Below are 19971 nucleotides of genomic sequence, written 5' to 3'. Positions count from 1 at the left end.
TATGAGCGTGGAGCTAAACTGCCTGGGTATGATATGACTATACCACTTACTGTGTGACCTTGGACAGTTACTTAACCTCTCTGTGCCTCAACGTCCTCATCTATAAAATGGATGGAATAAATAGTATCTTCCTCATAGGGTCACCATGAGGTTTAAATGAGTCAATATTTACAAAGTGTGTAACACAGCATCTCATAGGGCAAGTACTATACAGGTGTTTGATAAAACACATTTTAAAAGTTGAAAATTTTTAAATGGGTCTGCATTTTTCCCATATGATGAGGAAGTAAAACCTTACAGTTTAGAATTAGACTAAAACCCAGAAGACCTGGGGGTTTACTGAACATGTGAAAGTCATTCTAATTTTAAAAAGGCAGCATATTTTTGCAGACCTAATTATTAAAAAAATGTTGTGGAAATAAATGAGCTTCTACATATAAAACACTTTGAAGAATTCCAGTTAGTGGTGATCATCTCTACAAAGTCAAGGTATTCTGGTTATTATAATTTTATAATAATGGATGGGTATTGGTTAATGGATGGATATTGCAAGCAGCTATGAACTATGCATTTATGAGGTTCCATTTGCAGACGGAGAAATGACTGTTCATTCTCCTACCATACACAGACACTGACATTTCATTTTAATTTCTGTTGCTGGTGTATTTTTCTCCTGACCTTTATGCTTAGCAGTGCCAGGCCTTCAGTGAGACGCTCCTAACTCTGACATTGCCTGGCATCTGAAGCATTATCATTCCCATAACTAACAGTGACTGGAAGCAAATAATTTAATTCTGGGCAAATGAAAATGAATCAATGGTGTCAACTCCATTTCCCATCTTTCTAATTTTCTGTAACAAAAGAGGAGAGGGAAATGTCTGTTCCCTGGTGTGAGATTCACTTAGGAAAGTGAGAGACAGATAAATAATTGGTGATGCCCTACTCCTCGTTCCCACAAAACACTGCTGTCCCCGGCAGGAAAATCATTCTTTGTGCTGAATAAATATTTAAAGTCACACAGAATATGGCAGCTGGACATATTTATGTCTCTAAGAAAATATACTCATGACTTAGTGTGGTGAATTAAGACGAAAGCACATCTATCACAAACCCAGGTAGACCTCAGGCTAAAACAAGAGCTCCTTCCAGGCTCCTTTATATGCAGAACAGGAATATAACACAGCAACAAAATAACATAGAGCAAGGGGAAGCCTGTGGCATTTGCAGAAAATCAACACAAAGGCGTTTTAACTTTGGATTCAGAATGCACAGTTACTTGTTTACAGAGTGGCTAGTTCAAAGGACTTCATCGCAACTGAAGTCCTGGCTGTGTCATTCCTGGTTCCATCACTGAACCTTCCTGACTTCCCTGAGATTCACAGACACGTTGTCCAGATGAACGCTAGCTGTTGAGAAAACCCCTCTGTCATCGGGGTAGCACTCCACATGTTACAAGTAGGTAACAAGACCCAGAAACTCAGCCAAGGAAGAGAGATCACTTTCTTCATTTCCCTTAACAACTGCATTTCTCAGGCCTCCTCAGCTGCTGGATCCCACAAGGTTCTGGGTGTTTTGGTGAGTGAGCTCACATCGCTCCCCTCAGTCCCACCCCCAGCCTAGGGAATCTCCATCTATTCTGGAAAGCAGGGATGCTCCATTTTAGTCGCCTGTTTTCTCCCAAGTCTTTGCCCATGATTAGTCTTTTCTGTTTCCTTCTTGGGCGAGACTTGAAATTGCAAAGTCAGAAAGAGGCCTCTTTTCCCCTCTCCCTCTGCTGTCACTCTGAGGCAAGGAGCACAGGACAGCTTAGCTGAATGAATGGGAGGAAGAACAAAGAAAGAGCAGGAATGCCAAACGGGGTGGGGGTGGGGGGATGTTTCTAGACATTATCCCGAATTTCCTTCCCTACCCTGTACTTTAACACATTATCTCACTTGATCCTCATACTCCAAGGTAGGATGTGAAGTACGATTATCTCTCTTTTCCAAAAGATGAAGCAGGTTGGAGAGCCGGAGGGACCTTCCCAAGGTCTCACAGTAAAGGGCAGGGATAGGGTGGACTTGGGTTTCTGGACTCCCAAGCCTGTGCCAACTTTGCAAAGGCACACAGTGCATTAGCCTCTGGTAGCACAATTTACAGAGCCTAGCTGAGTCAGCAATACACAGTCTGCGCTTTGCCAGGTAAATCATCTTATTTAGGGGTCTGTAGCCCTGAGCTGCTGGCTGAAGAGTGATTTGCCTGCCACAGAGAAGAGGATGATGTCATGAATATACTCAAGCAGTCTCTGTCTCTGTACTGCCCTTGAACTGGCTTCTGGACTGTCCCTTAGTTTGGAGTATTTTGCAGCCACCAGAATATTCCTTTTCTCTGCAGTCAACTGGGTTGACCATGTCATCATCCAGATTGGCAATTAAAATTGCCATAATAATTTGACCACAGTTGGGGACTTTTGAGTCTGTGGATATCATCGGCATTTCCTGGATAAGATTGTGAATGGGAAGGACTGGAAAGTTCAGAACTTAGGCTATTAGTCTTCTCCTGACAGGCTAGTGGTAGTATGTAAGTAAAAGAAAGCGAAAGGAAGCTCTTCTGGTAGCAAGAATGTCTTATGCTATGGACCCTGAGAAGGGTTGAAAACAAATAGCCCCAAATAACACCTGTTCTTCCTCAGGTATCTCAATTCAATCAGCATTAGATGTGGGGCAGCTCCTTGAATCCATGATCCAAATACCTCCCCAAGGATGACGTATGTAGCCAGTCTCACACAGAGCCCTGCGCGTCAAAGGTCCCCTCTGTTAAGGAAAAGCCCTCTTTCCCCATCAACACAAAGCAAATTATTGATTCTGATCATTTTTCTCCAAGGAAAAAATATTATCACTCTTTCCCAAACTTTCCAACTCTCTTGGTTTACTGGAGTGTCCTCACTCTAAGGAAATCGCCTGAAATTTGTGCAATTAGTCACGCGTTTGCAAAGTGCGCACTGTGTGTAGAATGTAGCACAGGAGAGGCTATAAGAAGACAAAAAAAGAACATCAGAAAAATCTATGGATAATCCTCCAATCTCAATATGTGCACAAATCTTGAAGCAGAAAATGATATAAAAAAGTAACCATGTTTTGAATGAAGTAAAAAAGTGACCCATTGGTCTGCACCCTTGTACCCTTGAAATAACCCACTTATACAGTCTTTCCCTTTGATGCCTTATATTCCTACTAATCTTAGCTCTGATTTAAAGTACTACTATATGTAATTAGGAGAGATAGGTTGCAGTTTCTGAGCTTCTCTTTGGGCAAAACTGTGCTTTGCTGTGTGGGTACCGCCATCATCAACCACCATAACTGATCTGCTTCTCAAATTCATAACCCAGCACTGCCTCCTGCCCTTTCTTCATGCACTTTTATTTCACTTTATATTATTCCTACAGATTCATCTCATGCTAGACCCCTCAGAAAGAAAGTCTCTAATGAAAACAAAGTACTCAGGCGTGAATCAGAAATTTTATATTTTCACTATTATTTTCTTATCAAAGCAGAGTTTCTTGGATCTCCTAATTGAGCTACCGCGTTTTCCTAAGCTGTGGATTCACTTAGTCTAGTAATAAGTGCTTCGAGTTCTTTAACAAAAATAACTACATAATTAACTATACTATACCATTGCACTTGGCAATAGGACAACTCCTGTTAATTCAACAAAAGTCAGGAATTTACGAAAAGAACCTATTGCATCTCAAGAAGCAGGCTTCCTACCTAGTTAAATATGCTGTTAACATAGATCAATAAAACAACATTTACTTGAGACACGCTCATGCTGGATTTAAGAGCAGACTTGAATGGTTTGAAACTTTAACTTGTTCATAACATATAGGACCAGAGTTATTTCTTGCTTAAATTAAATTTTCAGAAGAAAAAAACATACATTTATGAATGCTCACTGCCATAGAAACAGCATTCCTTTGAAAACAATACCCATTTCCTAGACATAAAACACTAAAAGAATCAGCCACGGGAACAAAGATGTGTGTTCCCTTCTCTTCTGGATTTAAAGGTTGATAATTATATTTCTAAGAACCAGCATTATGGGCTCCTAAGGCTGACACAAAGAGGGGAAAGGAGATGCATTAAGGGATAATTTCTTGGTAATGAGGACCTCTAGAAAGCATGCACATTATGTTTTTATGTAGAATAAACACATTACTGTAAAATATGAAGAAGAAAAACCTTACCCGAATCCAGAAAGTAAGCGACAGAAGAGAAAGAAGCCATAACCTTGGACAAATGAAGAAAGGAAGGCAAAGAATCCGTTGATAGACATGCAAATCAGAAGAGACTGCTTCCTTCCCACTTTGTCTGCCAGTCCTCCCCAGAAGAATGCCCCCACCATCATCCCGAGGTACACTATGCTACCTGCAACACACAGAAAACAAAGAAACACATCAGAGACTGGGAGTAAGCGACACATGTAACAGCAAGTGAACACAGGACAAGATACATTCCAGAATTTTACGTGGGAAAAAAATTCCTTTAATAACAGACCCTTCAGGACACACGGATCAGCTTTCAAGTTGGAAAGCAAGCTCTGTGGGCTACCTTTGGCTGCCACGGCCAGTGGCAGGGGCAAAAGACGAAACAGTCACATTCTCACCAGCCTTGTGGGGATGGGTACCCAGTGGGCAAGCGTAAGGAGGAGTCTCCGCACACACAGTCCTGCAGTTTGACTCATGGCTGCGTCACCTTCGGTCCGAATGCCCAGCTTAGCGCCGCAACAAGGCCAAGATTGGAGACTGAGTCAAGGGCTCCCGGGTCAAAGCGGATCCCCCTCAGTGTCCCTCTTGGCATCACTGAGTATACAGGTGAATTTTCTAATTCACTTGCTTCTTCTAAAAAAAAGCAAGCCCTCATAAGCTCTGTCCAGAATCTTCTGCAGGATGAGATAATATTAGGTATGGCAAATGTTACTTCCGGGAGGTTTCTAAAAGGGTGTGCGATGTCTAGGGGAAATGGTATAACTAATAAATGAAAGTTTGGCTTTAAAAAAGCTGCCATAGGGCTTCCCTGGTGGCGCAGTGGTTGAGAGTCCGCCTGCCGATGCAGGGGACGCGGGTTCGTGCCCCGGTCCGGGAAGAACCCACATGCCGCGGAGCGGCTGGGCCCGTGAGCCACGGCCGCTGAGCCTGCGCGTCCGGAGCCTGTGCTCCGCAGCGGGAGAGGCCACGACAGTGAGAGGCCCGCGTACCGCAAAAAAAAATAAATAAATAAAAAAGCTGCCATATTTTATCCATTTCCACTTTTTCCTTTGCTTCACCAAAGCACCATTTGACTAGTCCCTTCTCAAAGGCATGTTCGAGATACTCAGCAGCACCTGAATCACAAGCTAAAAAACAGTGCTTTAAGGATCGCTTTCGATTAGTCAGGGAAATATTCCACTTAAACATTCACCAGAAATCGTTTGCTTAACAGAGTTAATGAATTAATACGAGACCCGGAAGGAGAACATGTGGCAACGTCTGCAGATGCTGCTCTGCAGATAGCCCAGTATAGACAGCTACAGTGAACGGCGAATGTTGGAGCAATTCCACAATAAGACGAAACAGAAGCTGTTTTTTATTTAGACGGGGGTACTGCCAAGAGGTGGGTGGTCATCCTTTGCCTGGCTGGGCGTGGCGTATTTTGCTCTGTACTAAGGGACTGACGACCACACACAGACCATCCTTCTCAATAAAGAGATTACTCACATCATGAGGCCCGATGCATGTCCGGAAGACAATTTAAAGAATGTATCAGCACAAGGCAAAGGAATCCCCAAAGCAGACAGATTCACCCAAGGAAATGCATATGCAGCATCGCTCTTATTTATAGCCTAAGAGGCTTGAGTTTGCCACTCACGCCTCTCAGAGGAATAATCAGTAGCTAAGCTGCTTTAGGATAATGTCTGTCTTTAAAAATGCCGACAAATCCGAAAGTGAGCTCCATCCCTCAGGAGTGGCCTGTGGCTCCTGTCGTCAAAAGACTTGGGAATCTTTCTTGTAGCTCCAGCCCCGGGAAAAAAAAATGGTCCCTAGCACTTGCGGAACGCTTGCCAGTTCTAAACGTTTGCATGAATTAACATCACGACCACCCCTTGAGGTTAATACTCCGGGAGCACGGTTCGTTGGTAGGGAAGCTGAGGTACACGGCAGTTAATGATCTGACCACAGAAAAGTGAGTGGCAACTACATCCCAGTCCGACAGCAGCTCTTTGTACAATGTGCTTATCACTCCTTTAGCCATCCTGGCTGCCCTCCTGCGAAAACATCCCAGTTTGTGCAGGCTCCTATGTGGCAGTAACATCTAAAATTGAAAGCAGTGCCTCAAATGTCTCTGAGGTGCCTTCTCCCCGGGCACCACCCTCATAGAATTAAGAGTTAAGTCTGGGGTGGCAGAAAATGATAGACGGGAACTAGGGGGAAATGCTGCTTTGTCCTCCCTGAGCACGTGGCAGGGATGTGCTACTCATTCTCAGATATTCCAGATGGACACGTTCCCGACTCTTGGTCGGAGAGGTTAGAGAGTTGATGCTGCAAACAGCTGGGTGGTGCCAGAGCAAAAATGAAAATCCAACCGCTTGCTAGAAAGAAGAGGCTCCTGCGCTATGTTCCAAAGGAGGTACTGTAACTCCCTTGCTTTTCTGGTGCAGGAGGGATGATGTTCCTGCTGGGCAGGTCTCCATATCCTGTCATCGCCTTCTTCCGGGCAGTCACCTGCAGCCGTGTCATTGCTAAGCCAGGTCAGAGCTTTATGAAGTGATGATTCCAGCACTTTAAGGGCTCATAACTGGATGCCACCTTTCCCTTACCCAGCAGTAGCGTGAGGACACAGCCCCACCCCGGGAGCTTCTTAAACCTCAGAGGTAGTAAATGCTGAGAGAGCTGAGCTTGCCCTTGACTCCTGTGTTGGAGATGGCTTAGTGGCTTGACAAGGGGCAGAAAACCCTCATTTATTATTAGCACCTTGTACTTAAGCCACTTGAAAATAAAATTTAAAGATAATACTTATGAAGAGTTTTAATATATAAAAGAGTAAAATAAAAATGGCCCATCATTCAATTCCCCCATAGGGGTGTGTGTGTGTGTGTGTGTGTGTGTGTGTGTGTGTGTGTGTGTGTATATATATATATATATATATATATACACATATATATATATATCCCAAATATGCCTACATAGCCAATAATTCAAGCCACGTAGAAATGTATAAAATGAAAATAAAAGTCTTCTCCCCCACCTTGATCCTCTTCTCAAAGGTAACTATTGTCAAAATTTTTTCTAATTCTTCCAGAAAGCTTATACATATATAAAAATGGATACCTTACAGGAATTGCCTGTTAAATACAGTTTCTCTTTTCCTATGCAGTGTTTATCTTTTCCCTTCTTGTGTTTAGGATTTCTAAACTAAGCAAACCAGAAATAAATCTCCGTCACATTTTAATTACTTCTTCAAAATACATTTCATATGTTTCAGAAAAGCATTCACCATCAGCGAATAGGGGAAAACCAAACAGTTATTTCTCCCATCGCTATTATTTCCATGCCTAAAATAAATACACCCAATCTCCCTAAGAAGAAAGTCTATTAAATTCAATTCTGAAGAATTTATTGAGCACCCGCTATGCATGACTTTCCCTGAAGTGCTAGAAATACAGGGATTTATAAGTCATGATCCCTGACCTCAGGGAAGGGAAAAGTTAGCAAACCTTCGTCTGATGCCTACTCTAAGCCAGGAGAGAAGCAAAACAGTTTCAAACCCATTATCTCACACAACACGTCCCACAGCCCCACTGCACAGGGCCAATACAGAGCGGGGCAGAACCTTCCATGGCCTCCTGGGGACACACGATCAGGACAGAACAGTGCCCTCAGGAACCTGGGCTCCAAGTCCCTGAACTCCCTTTCTGCTCCATCAAGATGGCTTAAGGAGCTCATAATTCAGGGAGAGAGACACAGGCCCATAAGAGAATGAGCCCAGCTGTGAAGCGTGTGCCCCAACAGAGGTGTAACTGGGAGCAGAGGGCTGGGAGTTGGCTACTAATTCTGACTGTGGCCTCTGAAGAGGCTTTGCTGAGATGGGAACATCTGAGAGAATTCTGAAGGGTAAGAAACATGTCAAGGTAGTGTTAAATTCCTCCACAACTGACAGGTTTAGAAAAAAAATAGTATCAAGCTGTATCTCACTTCAACTCTGGCTAAAAATACCTTTCAGATCCAAACATAATAACCTTTTGTGCCTACATGGGATTACTATTGGTAATTCGACTCTTCCATTGGGCATGCTATGGACAGAACTAAGCCTACCCAATAGTTTATTTGAGACAAACAGCTGAATTAGAAAATTCATTTCTTCATCAGGTAATCTGATTAAAACCAAATCTTTGAATGTTGGCAAAGTCATGATGTGAATAAAAGTGGAAACACTCTGAATCCCTGCCTCGTTTGTTTTCATGTTTCCATTTTGTCTTCACGATGTTGTGATAGGGAGTCCTTGACAACTGAGAGCAGGGATAAGCTCTTACCATGGACCAGCTTTCTCTGTTCTCTGTTCCTCATGATCTGCTGATGGTCAAAATTTAAAAGGATTTTAGTCCAAAGTCCCTTATTTTACAGGTGGGAAAATTGAGGTTGAGAGAAGCCAGTACTTGAAATCAGCTCTTCTAGATCCTTGTTTCTCAGAGTGTGACCCCTGAACCAGCAGCACTTGCATTCTGGGGAGAACTTGCTAGAAATGCAGACTCTAAGGCTCCACTCCACCTACAGACTCAGAATCTGCATTTGAACAAGGTTCCCACGGGATCTGTGTGCAGATAGTTTGAATTTGAAAGCACATTTTAGGCTAGAGTGCTCTACCTACCCACCCACCCCTTTTTTTTTTTACTTAAAGTTTGTATTTGTTGGGGGGGACATGCAGGCTACAGAATATTTAATTCCAAAGACACAGAACAAGCAAGATCTCCCTACATGAGTTGGAGATCTCCTAAGGGCAAGCAGAAACTCTGTGCTTCTCCTAGGACCTGCTTTCCTTACACCAGCTAGAGGCAGACCTCCAGTGCAGACAGAGGCCAGGCTGTGATTCTTAGATTCTTTCATGAATCTAATGAAGACTTTGATTCAGCTGGGCTGTCAGGAAGTTGAGCCTGGCCTGAGAAATAAATGTGACCTGAAACTCACTCTCCTCCTACCACAGCTGGGGCTCAGGACACCCTTGGCCAGCCAGCCTCTCGGTCCAGGTTTCTCAGAAGACAGAAAGAGGCCTCGAGCATCACTTCCCCATTAAGGGATTTTCTAACATGGGAGCTGATTCCATTTTATTTAATCGTACCCTTATTTCCCCTGACAAATATCACATTTCCATTTCTGTCTCCTTGCTAAGCTGCTTTTGATTCTTTCTGACAATCCCTAAGGGGGCACACATCATTTCCCCGTAGAATTTTAAACCACATTTAAACTAAACAGAACAATTTTAAGAAATAGAAGAGTGTTTTTTCTCATAATAATTTTAGCCAATAGTTTTTTAAAAAATTGTTTTAAGCACTTCAGTTATCCGTGGCTAATGCATTATCCTATAATTCATCCCATTTATTTACAGATTGATTTTCAATAAAAAACAATTCCGCGAGGGGGGCGGGAAGATGGCGGAAGAGTAAGACGTGGAGATCGCCTTCCTCCTCACGGATACACCAGAAATACATATACACGTGGAACAACTCCTACCGAACACCTACTGAAGGCTGGCAGAAGACCTCAGAGCTCCCAAAAGGCAAGAAACTCCCCACGTACCTGGGTAGGGCAAAAGAAAAAAGAAAAAACAGAGACAAAAGAATAAGGACGGCACCTGCACCAGTGGGAGGGAGCTGTGAAGGAGGAAAAGTTTCCACACACTAGGAAGCCCCTCCGCGGGCGGAGACTGCGGGAGGCGGAGGGGGGAGCTTCGGGACCGCGGAGTGGAGCACAGCGACGGGTGCGGAGGGCAAAGCGGGGGGATTCCTGCACAGACGATCGGTGCCGACCGGCACTCACCAACCCGAGAGGCTTGTCTGCTTACCCGCCGGGGCGGGCGGGGCTGCGAGCTGAGGCTCGGGTTTCGGTTCTGGACGGAGCGCGGGGAGAGGACTGGGGTTGGCGGCTTGAGCATAGCCTGGAGGGGTTGGTGCGCCACGACTAGCCGGGAGGGAGTTCGGGGAAAAGCCTGCACCGGCCGAAGAGGCAAGAGACTTTTTCTTCCTTCTTTGTTTCCTGGCGCGCGAGGAGAGGGGTTTAAGAGCGCTGCTTAAAGGAACTCCAGAGAAGGGCGCGAGCCGCGGCTAAAAAGCGCAAACCCCAGAGACGGGCGCGAGCCTCGGCTGAGGGCGCGAGCCCCCGAGACGGGCGCGAGCCGCGGCGGGAAGCGCGAGCCCCCGAGACGGGCGCGAGCCGCGGCGGGAAGCGCGAGCCCCAGAGACGGGCGCGAGCCGCGGCTGAAACTGCGGAGCCCAGAGACGGGCGGGAGACGCTGGGGCTGCTGCTGCCGCCACCAGGGGGGCTGTGTGCGAGCACAGGTCACTCTCCGCGCCCCTCTTCCGCGGAGCCTGTGCAGGCCGCCACTGCCGGGTTCCCGGGATCTGGGGACAGCTTCCCGCACGGCGGGTCTCAGGCTGGTGCAGCGTCACGCCGGCCTCTGCCGCAGCGTCACGCCGCCTCTGCCGCCGCAGGCCCGCCCCGCACGCAGTGCCCCGCCTTCCCCCATTCCCCAACCCCCGGCCTGAGTGAGCCGGAGCTCCCGAATCAGCGGCTCCTTTAACCCCGTCCTATCTGAGCAAAAAAAACAGACGCCCTCCAGCGATCAGCGCGCAGGGGCAGGGCCGGGTACAAAGCTGAGCTCCTGTGAGCTGTGAGAGCAGGGAGGAGAGGGGGAGGTCTCTCCCGGCAGCCGCGGAGGCGGCGGATTGAAGCTCCACAATCAACTTGATGTGCCCTGCATTGTGGAATACCTGAATAGACAGGGAGTGAGCCCAAATTGAAGAGGGGGAATTTAGGAGCGAGATCGGTGATTTTTTTTCCCTTTTCCTCTTTTTGTGAATGTGGGCATGTATGCTTCTGTGTGAGATTTTGTCTGTATACTCTTGTTTCCACCATTTGTCCTAGGGCTCTATCCGTCCATGGGTTTTTTTTTTTAAAAAAAAAAAAAAAAATTTTTTTTTAATAATTAATTTTAATTGTAATAACTTTATTGAACTTTACCTTCGTTCTTTCTTTCTTTCTTTCCTTCCTTCCTTCCCTCCTTTAGACAACTAATCACCCCAAATTGAGGAGGTGGTCTCTGGGAGCAGGATTTATGATTTTTCCCCCTTTGCCTCTCTTTGTGAACGTGTAGGTGTATGCTTCTGTGTAAGATTTTCTCTGTATAGCTTTGCTCCCAATAGTTGTCCTAGGGCTCTATCCTTCCATGGTTTTTTAAAAAAAAAAAAAAATTTTTTTTCTTTCTTAATAATTAATTTTAATTGCAATAACTTTATTGTACTTTACCTTCGTTCTTTCTTTCTTTCTTTCCTTCCTTCCTTCCCTCCTTTAGACAGCAAATCACCCCAGGTTGAGGAGGTGGTCTCTGGGAGCAGGATTTAGGATTTTTCCCCCTTTGCCTCTCTTTGTGAACGTGTATGTGTATGCTTCTGTGTAAGATTTTCTCTGTATAGCTTTGCTTCCAACATTTGTCCTAGGGCTCTATCCGTCCATGGTTTTTTTTTAAAAAAAAAAAAAAATTTTTTTTTTTCTTTCTTAATAATTAATTTTAATTGCAATAACTTTATTGTACTTTACCTTCGTTCTTTCTTTCTTTCTTTCCTTCCTTCCTTCCCTCCTTTAGACAGCAAATCACCCCAGGTTGAGGAGGTGGTCTCTGGGAGCAGGATTTAGGATTTTTCCCCCTTTGCCTCTCTTTGTGAACGTGTATGTGTATGCTTCTGTGTAAGATTTTCTCTGTGTAGCTTTGCTTCCAACATTTGTCCTAGGGCTCTATCCGTCCATGTTTTTTTTTTTAAAAAAAAAAAAAAATTTTTTTTCTTAATAATTAATTTTAATTGTAATAACTTTATTGTACTTTACCTTCGTTCTTTCTTTCTTTCCTTCCTTCCTTCCCTCCTTTAGACAGCGAATCACCCCAGGTTGAGGAGGTGGTCTCTGGGAGCAGGATTTATGATTTTTCCCACTTTGCCTCTCTTTGTGAACACGTATGTGTATGCTTCTGTGTAAGATTTTCTCTGTATAGCTTTGTTTCCAGCATTTGTCCTAGGGTTCTATCTGTTCTTTTTTTTTTTTTTTCTTTTTCTTTTTTTTTTTTGTTCTAAATATTTTTTAGTACAATAACTATATTATACTTTATTTTATTTTTACTGTATCTTCTTTCTTTCTGTCTTTTTTCCTTCTTTCCTTCCTTCCTTCCTCCCTTCCTCCCTCCCTCCCTCCTTTCTTTCCTTCTTTGCTTCTTTCTTCCTTCCTTCCTTTCCTCCTTTCCTCCTTTCCTTTCTTTCCTCAAACTTCTACTAATTCTCTCTACATTTTCTCCTTCTTTCCCTCCTACCTTCCTTCCTTCCTCCCTCCCTCCCTCCTTTCTTTCCTTCTTTGCTTCTTTCTTCCTTCCTTCCTTTCCTCCTTTCCTTCTCTCTTTCCTCAAACTTCTACTAATTCTCTCTACATTTTCTCCTTCTTTCCCTCCTTCTTTCCTTCCTTCCTCCCTCCCTCCCTCCCTCCTTTCTTTCCTTCTTTCTTCCTTCCTTCCTTTCCTCCTTTCCCTCTTTCTTTCCTCAAACTTCTAATAATTCTCTCTACATTTTCCCCTTCTTTCCCTCCTTCCTTCCTTCCTTCCTCCCTCCCTCCCTCCTTTCTTTCCTTCTTTGCTTCTTTCTTCCTTCCTTCCTTTCCTCCTTTCCTTCTTTCTTTCCTCATACTTCTAATAATTCTCTCTACTTTTCCTCCCTTTTATTCTGAGCCGTGTGGACGAAAGGCTCTTGGTGCTCCAGCCCAGGAGGCAGGGCTCTGCCTCTGAGGTAGGAGAGCCAACTTCAGGAAACTGATCAACAAGAGACCTCCCAGCTCCACATAATATTAAACGGTGGACATCTCCCAGAGACCTCCATCTTAACACCAGCACCCAGCTTCACTCAACGACCAGCAAGCCACAGTGCTGGACAAGCTATGCCAAACAACTAGCAAAACAGGAACACAACCCCACCCATTAGCAGAGAGGCTGCCTAAAATCATAACAAGGCCACAGACACCCCAAAACACACCACCAGACGTGAATCTGCCCACTAGAGAGACAAGACCGAGCCTCATCCAGCACAACACAGGCACTAGTCCCCTCCACCAGGAAGCCTACACAACCCGCTGAAACAACCTTAGCCACTGGAGACAGACATCAAAAACAACGGGAACTACGAGCGTGCAGCCTGCAAAAAGGAGACCCCAAACACAGTAAGATAAGCAAAATGAGAAGACAGAAAAACACACAGCAGATGAAGGAGCAAGATAAAAACCCACCAGACCTAACAAATGAAGAGGAAATAGGCAATCTACCTGAAAAAGAATTCAGAATAATGATAGTAAGGATGATCCGAAATCTTGGAAGTAGAATAGACAAAATGCAAGAAACAGTTAACAAGGACCTAGAAGACATAAAGATGAAACAAGCAACGATGAACAACGCAATAAATGAAATTAAAAGTACTCTAGATAGGATCAATAGCAGAATAACTGAGGCAGAAGAACGGATAAGTGACCTGGAAGATAAAGTAGTGGAAATAACTACTGCAGAGCAGAATAAAGAAAAAAGAATGAAAAGAACTGAGGACAGTCTCAGAGAGCTCTGGGACAACATTAAACGCACCAACATTCGAATTATAGGGGTTCCAGAAGAAGAAGAAAAAAAGAAAGGGACTGAGAAAATATTTGAAGAGATTATAGTTGAAAACTTCCCTAATATGGGAAAGGAAATAGTTAATCAAGTCCAGGAAGCACAGAGAGTCCCATACAGGAGAAATACAAGGAGAAATACGCCAAGACACATATTAATCAAACTATCAAAAATTAAATACAAAGAAAGCATATTAAAAGCAGCAAGGGAAAAACAACAAATAACACACAAGGGAATCCCCATAAGGTTAACAGCTGATCTCTCAGCAGAAACCCTACAAGCCAGAAGGGAGTGGCAGGACATACTGAAAGTGATGAAGGAGAAAAACCTGCAACCAAGACTACTCTACCCAGCAAGGATCTCATTCAGATTTGATGGAGAAATTAAAACCTTTACAGACAAGCAAAAGCTGAGAGAGTTCAGCACCACCAAACCAGCTTTACAACAAATGCTAAAGGAACTCCTCTAGATAAGAAATGCAAAAGAAGGAAACGACCTATAATAACGAACCCAAAACAATATAGAAAATGGGAATAGGAACATACATATCGATAATTACCTTAAATGTAAATGGACTAAATGCTCCCACCAAAAGACACAGATTGGCTGAATGGATACAAAAACAAGACCCTTATATATGCTGTCTACAAGAGACCCACCTCAGACCTAGAGACACATACAGACTGAAAGTAAGGGGATGGAAAAAGATATTCCATGCAAATGGAAACCAAAAGAAAGCTGGAGTAGCAATTCTCATATCAGACAAAATAGACTTTAAAATAAGGACTATTAAAAGGGATAAAGAAGGACACTACATAATGATCAAGGGATCGATCCAAGAAGAAGATATAACAATTGTAAATATTTATGCACCCAACATAGGAGCACCTCAATACGTAAGGCAAATACTAACAGCCATAAAAGGGGAAATAGACAGTAACACATTCATAGTAGGGGACTTTAACACCCCACTTTCACCCATGGACAGATCATCCAAAATGAAAATAAATAAGGAAACACAAGCTTTAAATGATACATTAAACAAGATGGACTTAATTGATATTTATAGGACACTCCATCCAAAAACAACAGATTACACATTTTTCTCAAGTGCTCATGGAACATTCTCCAGGATAGATCATATCTTGGGTCACAAATCAAGCCTTGGTAAATTTAAGAAAATTGAAATTGTATCAAGTATCTTTTCTGACCACAACGCCATGAGACTAGATATCAATTACAGGAAAAGATCTGTAAAATATACAAGCACATGGAGGCTAAACAATACACTACTTAATAATGAAGTGATCACTGAAGAAATTAAAGAGGAAATAAAAAAATACCTAGAAACAAATGACAATGGAGACACAACGACCCAAAACCTATGGGATGCAGCAAAAGCAGTTCTAAGGGGGAAGTTTATAGCAATACAAGCCCACCTTAAGAAGCAGGAAACATCTCGAATAAACAACCTAACCTTGCACCTCAAGCAATTAGAGAAAGAAGAACAAAAAAGCCCCAAAGCTAGCAGAAGGAAAGAAATCATAAAAATCAGATCAGAAATAAATGAAAAAGAAATGAAGGAAACGATAGCAAAGATCAATAAAACTAAAAGCTGGTTCTTTGAGAAGATAAACAAAATAGATAAACCACTAGCTAGACTCATCAAGAAAAAAAGGGAGAAGACTCAAATCAATAGAATTAGAAATGAGAAAGGAGAAATAACAACTGACACTGCAGAAATAAAAAAAATCATGAGAGATTACTACAAGCAACTCTATGCCAATAAAATGGACAATCTGGAAGAAATGGACAAATTCTTAGAAATGCACAACCTGCCAAGACTGAATCAGGAAGAAATAGAAAATATGAACAGACCAATCACAAGCACTGAAATTGAAAGTGTGATTAAAAATCTTCCAACAAACAAAAGCCCAGGACCAGATGGCTTCACAGGTGAATTCTATCAAACGTTTAGAGAAGAGCTAACACCTATCCTTCTCGAACTCTTCCAAAATATAGCAGAGGGAGGAACACTCCCAAATTCCTTCTACGAGGCCACCATCACCTTGATACCAAAACCAGACAAGGATGTCACAAAGAAAGAAAACTACAGGCCAATATCACTGATGAACATAGATGCAAAAATCCTCAACAAAATACTAGCAAACAGAATCCAACAGCACATTAAAAGGATCATACACCATGATCAAGTGGGGTTTATTCCAGGAATGCAAGGATTCTTCAATATACGCAAATCTATCAATGTGATAAACCATATTAACAAATTGAAGGAGAAAAACCATATGATCATCTCAATAGATGCAGAGAAAGCTTTTGACAAAATTCAACACCCATTTATGATAAAAACCCTCCAGAAAGTGGGCATAGAGGGAACTTTCCTCAACATAATAAAGGCCATATATGACAAGCCCACAGCAAACATCATCCTCAATGGTGAAAAACTGAAAGCATTTCCACTAAGATCAGGAACAAGACAAGGTTGCCCACTCTCACCACTCTTATTCAACATAGTTTTGGAAGTTTTAGCCACAGCAATCAGAGAAGAAAAGGAAATAAAAGGAATCCACATCGGAAAAGAAGAAGTAAAGCTGTCACTGTTTGCAGATGACATGATACTATACATAGAGAATCCTAAAGATGCTACCAGAAAACTACTAGAGCTAATCAATGAATTTGGTAAAGTAGCAGGATACAAAATTAATGCACAGAAATCTCTGGCATTCCTATATACTAATGATGAAAAATCTGAAAGTGAAATCAAGAAAACACTCCCATTTACCATTGCAACAAAACGAATAAAATATCTAGGAATAAACCTACCTAAGGATACGAAAGACCTGTATGCAGAAAATTATAAGACACTGATGAAAGAAATTAAAGATGATACAAATAGATGGAGAGATATACCATGTTCTTGGATGGGAAGAATCAACATTGTGAAAATGACTCTACTACCCAAAGCAATCTACAGATTCAATGCAATCCCTATTAAACTACCACTGGCATTTTTCACAGAACTAGAACAAAAAATTTCGCAATTTGTATGGAAATACAAAAGACCCCGAATAGCCAAAGCAATTTTGAGAACGAAAAAAGGAGCTGGAGGAATCAGGCTCCCTGACTTCAGACTATACTACAAAGCAACAGTAATCAAGACAGTATGGTACTGGCACAAAAACAGAAAGATAGATCAGTGGAACAGGATAGAAAGCCCAGAGATAAACCCATGCACATATGGACACCTTATCTTTGATAAAGGAGGCAGGAATGTACAGTGGAGAAAGGACAGCCTCTTCAATAAATGGTGCTGGGAAAACTGGACAGGTACATGTAAAAGTATGAGATTAGATCACTCCCTAACACCATACACAAAAATAAGCTCAAAATGGATTAAAGACCTAAATGTAAGGCCAGAAACTATCAAACTCTTAGAGGAAAACATAGGAAGAACACTCTATGACATAAATCACAGCAAGATCCTTTCTGACCCACCTCCTAGAGTAATGGAAATAAAAACAAAAATAAACAAATGGGACCTAATGAAACTTCAAAGCTTTTGCACAGCAAAGGAAACCATAATCAAGACCAAAAGACAACCCTCAGAATGGGAGAAAACATTTGCAAATGAAGCAACTGACAAAGGATTAATCTCCAAAATTTACAAGCAGCTCATGCAGCTCAATAACAAAAAAACAAACAACCCCATCCAAAAATGGGCAGAAGACCTAAACAGACATTTCTCCAAAGAAGATATACAGAATGCCAACAAACACATGAAAGAATGCTCAACCTCATTAATCATTAGAGAAATGCAAATCAAAACTACAATGAGATATCATCTCACACCAGTCAGAATGGCCATCATCAAAAAATCTAGAAACAATAAATGCTGGAGAGGGTGTGGAGAAAAGGGGACACTCTTGCACTGCTGGTGGGAATGTGAATTGGTTCAGCCACTATGGAGAACAGTATGGAGGTTCCTTAAAAAACTACAAATAGAATTACCATATGACCCAGCAATCCCACTACTGGGCATATACCCTGAGAAAACCAAAATTCAAAAGGAGTCATGTACCAAAATGTTCATTGCAGCTCTATTTACAATAGCCCGGAGATGGAAAGAACCTAAGCGCCCATCATCGGACGAATGGATAAAGAAGATGTGGCACATATACACAATGGAATATTACTCAGCCTTAAAAAGAAATGAAATTGAGATATTTGTAATGAGATGGATAGACCTAGAGTCTGTCATACAGAGTGAAGTAAGTCAGAAAGACAAAGACAGATACCGTATGCTAACACATATATATGGAATTTGAGGGGAAAAAATGTCATGAAGAACCTAGGAATAAGACAGGAATGGAGGCGCAGACCTACTGGAGAGCGGACTTGGGGATATGGGGAGGGGGAAGGGTGAGTTTTGACAGGGCGAGAGAGAGTCATGGACATATACACACTAACAAACGTGGTGGGGTGGATAGCTGGGGGGAAGCAGCCGCAAGGCACAGGGATATTAGCTCGGGGCTTTGGGACAGCCTGGAGGGGTGGGAGGGGGAGAGTGGGAGGGAGGGAGATGCAGGAGGGAAGACACATGGGAGCACATGTATATGTATAGCTGATTCACTTTGTTATAAATCAGAAACTAACACACCATTGTAAAGCAATTATACCCCAATAAAGATGTTAAAAAAAAAAAAAAAAAAAAAAAACAATTCCGTGATAGTGTTCTGAATTCAATGATAAATAATCTCCATGCGGCAATGCTCACACTCGCCTTTTATAAGGGGATTTTCTTAGGTTAAAATAAAATTTTAAGTCAAAAATAAATCTTTAAGAATAACAATGACACTTCTGGAGATGGCTGTTGAAAAGAATAATATAATATCATCTATCATATTCAGGATTGAGAAAAAATGCTTTATTTCCTAAATTTCCTTTATTTCCTAAATCATGCTCATTATTTTTTAGATATTACACAAGAGGCAGGTGCGTTTATTGTCCCAAAGATAGGGTTTTCTACCATCAGCTTGTGTTATACCCATAGTAGAAACCTACTTAGCCAATTCTTACTTAACCAACTCAGTGGATTAACCAACCCTCCCACAAACACACTGAGAATTATTTACCATCTTCCCTCTGCTTCCAATAAGCGCTTTAGGCTTACTGGGCTTATATCCAACCTGCTTATGTGGGTTCTGCTCTTATTAGTTATTGATCCAATTAAACATCAGTCACATAAATAATGAGATATGAGTGGGAAAGGAATGGGAGCTACCCCTATGAAAACTAACTTAAGAAAGACTTGGGTGGGACTTCCCTCATGGTGCAGTGGTTAAGAATCTGCCTTCCAATGCAGGCGACGTGGGTTTGAACCCTGGTCCGGGAAGATCTCACATGCCATGGAGCAGCTAAGCCCATGCACCACAACTACTGAGCCTACAATCTAGAGCCCATGAGCCGCAACTACTGAGCCCATGTGCCACAACTACTGAAGGTCGCGTTCCTAGAGCCTGTGCTCTGCAACAAGAGAAGCCACCACAATGAGAAGCCTGTGCACCGCAATAAAGATTAGCCCCCGCTCGCCCCAACTAGAGAAAGCCCACACTCAGCAACGAAGACCCAACACAGCCAAAAATAAATAAATAAAAATAAATAAATTTATAAAAAAAAAAAGAAAAAGACAGGGAAGATGAGTTACAAAAGTAAATACTTAATACACTTATTAAATAAATGTCTTAAACATCTGTATATTAAATAAATAGTAAATAAATAGTAAATAACATTTATTAAATTATATTAAATAAATTACATTAAATAAAATTTATTAAATAACTGTGAGTAACCCAACTCTAAAAGACCGAAAAAAATCATAAAGATCAAAGATTCTGTGCTTAGATAGTGGCATATTAAAGAAATTAAAACTGAAAATCAAAGCCACATGGTGGCTATGGAGATGCGGGAAAGACAATGGGGTGCTACCTTCAGTTTTGAAGCTCCCTATTCAAAGGGCATCTTTGCTCCTGCACTAGAA

General features: G+C 42.3%; 1 protein-coding gene across 2 annotated transcripts in view; it reads right to left on the bottom strand.

Moving 5' to 3' along the window:
- SV2C (synaptic vesicle glycoprotein 2C) overlaps positions 1 to 19971 on the bottom strand; it is a 182254-nt gene that overhangs the window by 106338 nt on the left and 55945 nt on the right. For both annotated transcript variants that reach the window (XM_065873532.1, XM_065873531.1), the window contains exon 2: positions 4223 to 4403. In XM_065873532.1, the coding sequence (XP_065729604.1) occupies positions 4223 to 4403 (181 nt within the window). The remainder of the gene's footprint in view (positions 1 to 4222; positions 4404 to 19971) is intronic.

The sequence above is a fragment of the Phocoena phocoena genome, chromosome 3, assembly GCF_963924675.1.
Source record: "Phocoena phocoena chromosome 3, mPhoPho1.1, whole genome shotgun sequence".
NCBI classification, from domain to species: Eukaryota; Metazoa; Chordata; class Mammalia; order Artiodactyla; family Phocoenidae; genus Phocoena; species Phocoena phocoena.
Note: the sequence above shows the minus strand (reverse complement) of the source record. Positions and strands in the feature narration are given on the sequence as shown.